Genomic DNA, 9,499 nt, shown 5'->3' on the forward strand with positions numbered 1-9,499 from the left:
AGACAAAACTCAGTGATAACATAAAGCTAAGGTCTCAAGCCCCAACCCTCCTAAAGATGATGACCTACAACTCCTATCATCCCTATGCTACTGACCACTGTGATCAGGGATGATGGGGATTTTGTCCAACAGCTGGAGGGCTGCCGTTTGAAACCCATGGCATAAAGAAATGGCAATTCCATTGTGAAACAGACAGATATTGTGAAAATACACATATTGCTAAACCAGTGAGTGGAGCATCAATCTCCAAGCTTTATTAGCCTGGGTTGTGCCATTTCATAATCCTCCCTTATATTATATGCAAGTATTAAATCACAGCGTCCAACATACTGAGCAAGACTTGTGCATAGGCAATGTTCCTGGGCATCCATGCAAAGAGAGGTTATTTTCTACTATCCACTCTGTAGTCACCTGTTTCTCCTGACAATATTCCAAGTGTTCTGCAACCCAGAGGGAGTATTTAACTGTATGAGTTTGTGTGTTAACTGAATACTTTTAAGATGAGGCTTAAAGAGAGATTTCAAGTAGCAGGCCTAGGAAAGACCTCTGCCTGCGTCAGTGGAGAACCATTGCTAGTCAGAGCAGACAGTAGACAGTACTTGGCTGGACAGACCAATAATTCTAAGTCAGTGTGAGGCAGCTTCATATATTCATACAGTTTTTTGAGGAGAGTTCATCATTTTGATATAATGAACTCTGTCTAAAACTAAGCATAAGAACTCTCATCCCATTTCCCATAAGAGAACTTAGCAAAATGGAAGTTATCAAAATATCACTATTATCAAAAGATAAAGAATTAGTTTTCAATTGGCCAAGAGCATTCCTTTTTCTATAAAGCTTCCTTCATACCTGCTGACGACTACTGAGATCCAGTTGCTTCCAAAACTGGAAATCTAAACAGAGGTCACGCCAATATTTACAAACTAATGATGCTGAAAGACACCGCTCATTCAGGGATAAGTTGGAAAATATCTAAGGGGAAAAAGGAAAACACAGTTGAGAAAGTCAGATGCCACAGTTCTTCCTAAAGATATGTCCTTCTGATCACCTTGACACTTTCCTTTATTAAGATTTCAGTTCTTTTTTAAAACTTTAGACAGCAATTTTTCTTTTTAAAACTTAACACCCATAATTTCTTCTCTGTTCCACTGTTCTTCAACATTCCCTGAACTACATTCCCTAAACTACCTATTGTAATAAGCATTCAACTTGCATAGCTACAAACAAAGCTATGTATTAGCTAACTCAGCAGTCCAGTGCAGACAAGCAACATCATTTGAACAGAGGAGCTTAGGGCCTTCGTCAGTGGCTAGTTGTACTGGAGGTCAGCACTTCCATCCACATCTCACATCACCCTGCCAACAGGTTCTGTTACCCAAAGCACCATTTTCACCTGATCCCATTTTCCTCCAGTTTGGCAGCATTCTTTAGAAGGCCAGATTTGGACCAATGGCCTCTAGTTGCCTAGTCCTGGGCTCTCCTTTCAACAAATTCCCTCAGGCTTTGCACCTCTCCAGTTATTCCACAGATTTTCAAGCTTCAACTGTGTGCATGTGAGATGAGTGCAGCATATTTTAAACAGACACATCAAGGCCTAGTTGAGAAGTTACATGGAACCATGGATTAACCCAGCTTCAATTTTAGTTTCATATCCTGGCTTGTTCCTAAACTAAAGATTGGCTGGATTTCAACATCATAGCTAGTTTGTTCTAAACTGTGATCTGAAGAATAAATCTTCCTCCCCTTACAAATCAAGGGGAAGAGGAAACCAACAAGCCCAAGGCTCAGAGACATCATGAAGAATCAGGATTAAATTATGGTTCCACATGATACCTGAACCAGGCCAAAGACTAAAACTATTACACAAATTTGTATGATTCTCTGTTTATAAATGCAAGGCATATCTGCCCTTGAAAAATGCTTTGGATTGGACTTTGTATTTGGCACAGCTCACTGACTCCTGGGCTTTTGATTGGCGAGCTAACCATCCTCCCCATCATGTAGATATACTTCACGTTGTGCCTTCCACAATATCCTCTATCCCCTTTCCACAGTGGCTCATTTCTCTAATCATCTGTAACCCTCTTCAGATGTGATGTAACCATGTGCATGTTACTACACCAACAGGAGAACAATGGCATGTTCCACTGGCAACCCAATCCCTGCACACACCCCAATACACTCTGTAGACCTATCGCCCATTCTCCATGGACTCAGAGGTAAGCACTATCATTATTATTATTATACATTTTATATCCCGCTCTTCCTCCAAGGAGCCCAGAGCAGTTTCTCCTCACAATAACCCTGTGAAGTAGGTTAGGCTGATCCATCTATGGACTGAGGAACAGGACTACAGAGAGCATTGGTGTGTGTATGGGGCAGGGGGGGTTGCCGACAAGCTCTTGTTAGTATTGCAACTTTAAACAGTGTATACTATTACATAACACCTGAAGAGGCCTGTGTCATTTGGCTTTGCTTCTGATATGGACTGTCAGTTAGTGCAGGGACTGAAAATGTCCCCAGGATATAGCAGCGCAACTGAGGACAGTACATCCCTAGAGGAGAGGCCCTTTTCATTTTCAGGCCTTCTCACAGCTCTTGGGGATATTTCTGTTAATTTATATTTAACTGTTCGTCCTGTGATCAAAGCAACTTACAGTAAAAAATAAAAATACACAAACCAAAAAAAAACCAAAACAGAAGACAACAAAACAACAAAGCCAGCATGACAGTCGAACCAATCATCACCACGACAAAGCCAACTTCAGCAACTCAGCCAACTTCAAAACCTTTACAAAAAAAATTATGGCACCTGAAATAATAATGTAACGGCCTGATTGGTTACCAAGAAAAAGTGTTCCAAAGCATCAAAGCCACCAATGACAAGGCTCCGCTCCTCATGGTTGCCCACCTAACCCTAGAAGGTAAAGGCATCTAGATGTAGGGCCTCAAGATATTTTTAAAGAATTATATCACATCTTTCATAAGAATCCCAAAGCAGCTTACAAGAGGCAGGTTCACACTATCACTGCCAAGTCAAAAAGTGTGTGCTCTTGGCAAGCATGTCATGTAAACCTGCCACGCACCAGTCCCTGCACTGGACGTCCTGAGATTCACCCAACTTCCATATTCGAGATTTGAAGATCGGCAGAGACTGTCAAATCACAGTGACCCAGTGTGGGAACCAGTGGAGGGCAGCTTCACATGACACACCTGCCAGGAGGGTACACTTGTTGGGAATCAGAGGCTTACTGCTCAACAGATCGTGAGAACCCACCCAACTGTGTGCATGAATGGAGCATGCAGGAAGGTACATACAGGCAAAAACAGTCCAAAAATAACTCATTAGGCCTGTGCAAATCTTATTCTGACTAATATGTACACCCCCCACTCAGTGTCGTGTGGAAGTGGACTCTCCCAGCATGGACAGCTCCACACAGTACTTACCACTTCCAGAGCCAGGGAAGAAGATTTTGCTATTGAACCAAAGTGTTGGAAGGAACTACAGTTCCCAGTGTCCCCAGGTGCACTGGTTCTGTAGAAGAGCACTCCCCCAAGTGCTAGAAATGGCAGGTACTGTGCCGAGCTGACTTCACTTGCCAATGTGTGGTACACATTTGTTGAAACTGGAGTGTTAGGTACAGACTATTATTCAGGTCCCTGTTGATTTAGGGCTTTTGAGAATTAACACCTTGAATTAGGCCCAAAACCAATAGGGTACCAATGCAGATCAAACAAAGCTGGGGTAATATCGTCCCCATGAGCAGTTCTGGAATCTGGCAGCAGCATTTTGTATCCATTCAAATTCTCAAGTACCCTTTCAAGATTCCACACATAACATGTTACAGAAATTCAATTGGGAAATGACATGGGCCTGTACAACTTTATCTAGATCAGACCTTTTCAGGAATGATAGCAGCTGGTACACCATACAAAGTTAGTTAAAATTATTCTTTGAACACTTATTCCCAGATTGGCTGTACCTGCAATGAACAGCACCTCCCCCAAGAATAAGATGGTTCCTTGTCCACACAAAAGGTCTCATCATTAAAAAAGAAATATCAACAGCCACTAGGGAGACATTATGCAAAGTTGAAAAGTCACAGCTAATATCCCATTAAAGAAAACAACCACTTTAAAAAGATGTCTCTTTATCAGCCATTAGAGAGGAAGATGTCATCAACAAATTAATGACTCTTCCACTCAAATTTCTGAGTTTCACCCAGCAGTTTCTTGTAGACGTTAAAAAGTAAAAGAGACAAAGATACAGCCTTGAAATATCCCATAGTCCACAGGTCAAGAGGCAAGGCAGAATTTCCCTAGCACCGACTCCTCCATCCAGGAATAAGCACTGCCATCTGCACAAAAAATAGTTGAGATGATAATGATGTTAATTGTTTAGGAAGGCCATTATGTCAAAGTTACAGTAAATTAGAGTTCCATAGCCTTTTACTCATGAAAGACTGAATTCTATGAGTACTCGCAGTTCTTGCAAATTAAGAAATCAATACGATTAGTTCTACTTGTATAGTCCTGATGTGCCAAAGTTTGCCTACAATCATGTGTGGCTTTGCATGGCTTGAAAAAGCATGCCTCTAGTAACAGGAAGCAAGTGCAACTGAGCTAACTGCAATGAGGCAAAATGATGTATTTAAAATGTCCCTTTTTTCATAGGCTTGTGTTTTTTTCCTTGACAGCTTCATATGTTTGGTGTTGTTTAGTTTGGAGTATACCATGACTGTTGGTGAAAAGTATTAGAAGCTTGCTGAATTTTTGGAGAAGATTGCGTTTTGTTTAGTTATTTATGGTGTTACCAGAACATTTGCACCTTATGGAATCACTTGAGAATATAACATCTAGATATTTATTTCTCCTAGGCATACCCATCACTAATCCCATGCGTGGCAGATCTCGCGAGAAGCTGCCGCACTAGCAACGGGACACGGAGAAAACAGCCGCCAGGATGAGGCAGTGGCGGCAGGCGGGAACGGGCTGGCTTGAAAGCCAGCCAGAAACCATGGTGGGGAGGGGGGAAGAAGCAGGCTAGGCAGGCCATCAGAGGCTTATTCTTTGTTTTAGGGATGTGCACAGAACTGCAGAGGTGGTCTGCCACCAGAGGGGGTCTCCCTTTTAAGGGTGGGGGGTTGCATTTACCCCTCCCGCAATTTTTTTGAAATGTTTTTGGGGCAGCAGCGTTTCTTCCTGCCGCCCCTGCCCGTTGTGGCCCGAAAATACCAGAAGTAGTGACTGCATGTGTGCCCGCCACCACACACCTGCCACACACGTCACACACACAGCGTGCAGTGTGTGTGGCAGGCACACGCACAGCGGTGAACACACACAATCGCTACTTCCGGTATTTCCGGGCAACAACGGGTCGAGGGGCAGCAGGGAGGAACGCTGCCGCCCCAAAACATTTCAAAAAAACGGAGCGTTGGCGGGGGGAAAGTGGCGGGAGGGTTGAGTGCAAACCCCCCCCATAAAGAACCACACACCCCCGGCGCCGGACCGGCAGACCGGGCCACGTTTGAACCAGTTCGGAGGCTTCTATAATGGCCTCCGGACCGGTTCATGCACATCCCTACTTTGTTTGCATTCCTAGTACCTAAATTAATGGAGAATTTTATCATGTTGTCTTCCCAGCTAGAAGTACGCTACTGGTGTAAGGGGTTTTAGCTGAACACTTGCTGAGTGTATGCAGCCAGGTTTGATGTGCCTGCTATTTGCCTCTGAGCAAAATTTCCTAGAAAAATTGCCATTTTGTTCAGCAATGGTAATACAGTTGCAGAAGATGGTTGTTCATCCATCCATCATGTGGGTTCTGCCCCCTTCCTCTCCTATAACTGACAGGTTGGCAACCTCTTCAGTGTGGCATGCCAAATCCTGAGACAGCTCCAGTGTTCCCTCTAAGGCGCACACTCATAAGTTTTTTGATGTCCACTCAGTTAATTTTAGATCCCACTCAGGTTGAATCAGGAGAGCCCCACTCTGAATGCATGTATGCAAACATGGGCTTGATACTGTCACCCAGAACAAAACTCATTCTGCACATAGATGAAAAAAATGTCTGCCCTGGTTGCATATGAATGGGAGACTTAAAATATTCCCCTTAGGAGATGGGCCACTTTGGGAACAGCATCTGCATGCTTACATGCAGAAGGTTCCAAGTTCCCTCCCTGGAATCTCCAAGATAGGGCTGAGAAAGACTCCTGCCTGCAACCTTGGAGAAACCACTGCCAGTCTGTGTAGATAATGCTGAGCTAGATAAAACAAATGGTCTGACTAGGTATAAAGCAGATTCCTATGTTCCTAACTGGATTACAGTTTAGTGTCCTTTGTGAGCAAGTCACAGCTTTATCAGTATCTCTTTTTTTTATCCATAAGTTACACAGAACTTTCTGCCACAAAACAGATACTTGTGCAACTGGCTCAGTGCCAGTCAGAAGCATGAGCAGAAGATTTTTAAAAAACCATTATGTCGTGTTCTCACATCTTTCCCCACAGCTGATCCAAAACTGCACTTGAATTACACCTTGATGATAACCATCATTCCTGCAGATATCCAAGAATCCCAGAAAGTTGTGTTCTTATTTACTCTCTTATAACCAGCTCTAAAAACCACAGGGCTTTGTGGTCGCCAGGAGTCGACACCAATCTGACGGCATACTACCTTTTACAGAAAAGGTACACGCAAGAGGGCCTGATGGAAATGATGCAGCAACAGGCGTCAACAAGGCATACCTGGGGAACCCGACAGGGGTCACCTGGCAGTGCAAACGGGGCTCTCCGCCCCTTCCAAACCCACCTTGAGCAGGATGGACGGCGGCAGCTGATTGATGTCCGGCGAAGGCGGCTGCGGCTCTCGCAGGCAGTCTCCAGGGTTCTCGGGGGGCTCCTCGCAGTCCGGCTCGCGGGGCTCCTGCGTCTCCCTACCCCCGAGCTCCGGTGGCAGCTGCTGATGCTGCTGCTGTTGCGACGACGGAGAGCCTGGCGGCGCCGGCCCCTTCCCATCCGCGTTTTGTCCCGCGGGCTCTTTCGACGAGACTTCTTCCCGGGCACAAGCCGAGGCGCAAGGCAGCGCGCAGAGGTGTTGCTCGGGCAGCGCGCTCTGCTGACGGGCCTCGGGCGGCGGCGACGAGCTCCCGCCGGTCCCCGTGCCGGGGCCGCAGCGGGGCTGCTTGCAGGGCGGGCAAGCGGGCAGCCCGACCCCTTTGCGCTTGCACACCATCTCCGGGGGGGCCTCCCCGCCCTGCAGCGCGGGCCCCAGGAAACCCCGGCGCGCCGGGAGCGAGAAGACCAGGCCGGAGAGCAGCCACCGGCGGCAGCGGCGGCAGCGCTCTTCGCAGGCGGCGGCCACGGGCGACAGGCGCAGGAGGCGGCGGGCGGCGCGCTCCCCCTCGGGGGCCCTCAGAGCCGCGTAGAGCAGCGGCGAGTCCCGCTGGGAGGGCAGCTGAGGCGGCTCCTCGGCGGCGGGCGGGCTGGCGCTGCTGTGGACCAGGAAGCAGAGCATGCAGGGCCCGCGCAGGAAGCAGCTCCGGCTCCTCGGCGGCTGCACCTTCCCCCCGAGGGGGCGACTGCGACGGCGGCGACTCCTCTCCGCGTTCAGGCGGCTTCCCTTCCGCGAGAGAAAGTGGCCCATATAGGAAGCAGAGCCGCCGCCCTGCCCGGGTGTCGCTTCCCGCGGGGACCCCGGCGGTGGCGGCGTCAGCTGCGGCGCACAAACCTCATAACGCTCCGCGCAGCTCCCGAAACGCGGCGTCGGGCCGGTGGAAACTCTGAGGCGAGATCCGAGATCCACAACACGGCGAGTTCCGGGACGTCGAAGCGGCTGAGACTTCCGCTACCGCCCCCTGGCCAAGAGACACGGGGGAGAGAAAGCAAAACAACCAGCACCCAACCGAGAATCCCTCACAGACATCACTTCCGCTTCCGAGGGGAAGCCTCCATGTGCGGGGCAAGAGTGGTGGGGTGGGAGTACATAGGAGAGGCTCGCAGAGATCGGCAATGAATGTGCGGCTCTCCAGAAGTTGCTGAACTACAACTCCCATCATCACTATCACCACCATTTATTACAGCTGGGGATAATGGGAGTTGTAGTACAACAGCTGGAAAGTCTCAGATTGGCCACCTCGGTCTCTAATAGGCTAGCGAAGAACACGGAAAGACTCTTGGGCACCTTCAAAGCTATGAGGCGAACAAACATAGCATAAGCTTTCATGGACCACACTTCAGGAAGGAAAGAATCAATGCAAACATTTAAATAAATAAGACTGGGAGCATCTTATTTGCCATGACTGTGCAAGCTTTGCAATAATTTGCCCTGCACAAAAAGGTCCTGTGGATCAGTTGAGGATTCTCACACTGGCATAGAAAGGAGAAGCAGCGAAAGTTAAGCAGGCGACACGCATCACCACTACGTCTCTGCCTGTTAAACTGCTGCTTGTCACATTTTAAAACGTCATCTTTCGTGTAAAAAGGAGGACATGATTATGTCAAAGCACTGCAACGAAAGAAAGTCTATCTGTTTTGTATGAGGTTTACATGAGTAGGAATTCTGGTGCTTTTACCCCGCACATGGAGGATACTACCGTCTGGAATCAGGAACCGAATGTCTTCTAAAAAGAACTATTAAGACTGTATCTCTTGGACTTGAACAAACTGTTGCCAAGGCGACGGATTGCCGACGTTCTCTATTTAAGAGAGAGGGATGATGCTGTTGCTGAGATTCCTACACGGTGTGCGGCACGGCGGAGGAGCTGTATGCATCCTCTGTCCTTGGCTGAGATGAAAAGAAATGGTCTTAAGAGTTTTAGATACCTTCCGCAGCCTAAGGGACATGTATTACATTCTTTGGATGCAAAATATGGACGGCAAAGGGAAATTAGTAAGGGGGGAATGGCAAACACACAGCAGAGGAATGAAATTACACAGGCACACATCAAGGTTATCCCATCGTTTAATCAACGGACAAGCATTCCTTCCTTACACCCAAATTATGGACTCCACGATACCACCAGTGCAGTCCCACTCTCTCACACACAAATCCCCCAATCTCACTCAGTCTCAACAGCAACAATGCAGCACAAAATCAGACAGTTTTTCTTAAGGGGGCGATGCTAGATTGTGACTGTATCATCAGAGTCACAGAGACATTAATTTGCCTTGCATCTGACCAACTGCAACAGGATGGCACACAAAAGCTTAGTATTAACCCATCTCTCTCTGAGTTCTTGAAGAGAGTGTGTATGAAAAGTCCTGACAGTAAAAAATTGCAATATATATTCGGTTGTAGACATAAAAACAAGCAAGACCAGGCTGAAGCTGAGTCCTGGGTGCGAGTTCCTTATTCCACACAGAGTGCTTTCCTAGTAGCTATGAAGGATGGAGTCTGGCACTTTTTCATCTTGTCTTCTAACACCCTTTTATTTTTCTCTTCCCCACCCCTCTCACTTTATGCTTAACCTCCTTAACAGTTTACATTTCTATACCTCGTGTCGCT

The 9,499-nt window shown here is 47.2% G+C and overlaps 1 protein-coding gene across 2 annotated transcripts in view; it reads right to left on the reverse strand.

Annotated features, from left to right (window-relative positions):
- The window catches only part of FBXL17 (F-box and leucine rich repeat protein 17), a 289,488-nt gene extending 281,536 nt beyond the window's left edge, over positions 1-7,952 (reverse strand). The window contains exons 1-2 of one of the 2 annotated variants that reach the window (XM_053297075.1): positions 6,806-7,941; positions 850-972 (exon numbers count right to left, since the gene is read on the reverse strand). In XM_053297075.1, the coding sequence (XP_053153050.1) occupies positions 850-972; positions 6,806-7,639 (957 nt within the window). In that variant the 5' untranslated portion in view covers positions 7,640-7,941. Of the gene's footprint in view, positions 1-849; positions 973-6,805 lie in introns of both variants that reach the window. The other variant, XM_053297076.1, reaches the window with a different exon arrangement.
- Positions 7,953-9,499: the final 1,547 nt, after the last annotated feature.

This window comes from Hemicordylus capensis, chromosome 2, assembly GCF_027244095.1.
Source record: "Hemicordylus capensis ecotype Gifberg chromosome 2, rHemCap1.1.pri, whole genome shotgun sequence".
Lineage (NCBI taxonomy): Eukaryota > Metazoa > Chordata > Lepidosauria > Squamata > Cordylidae > Hemicordylus > Hemicordylus capensis.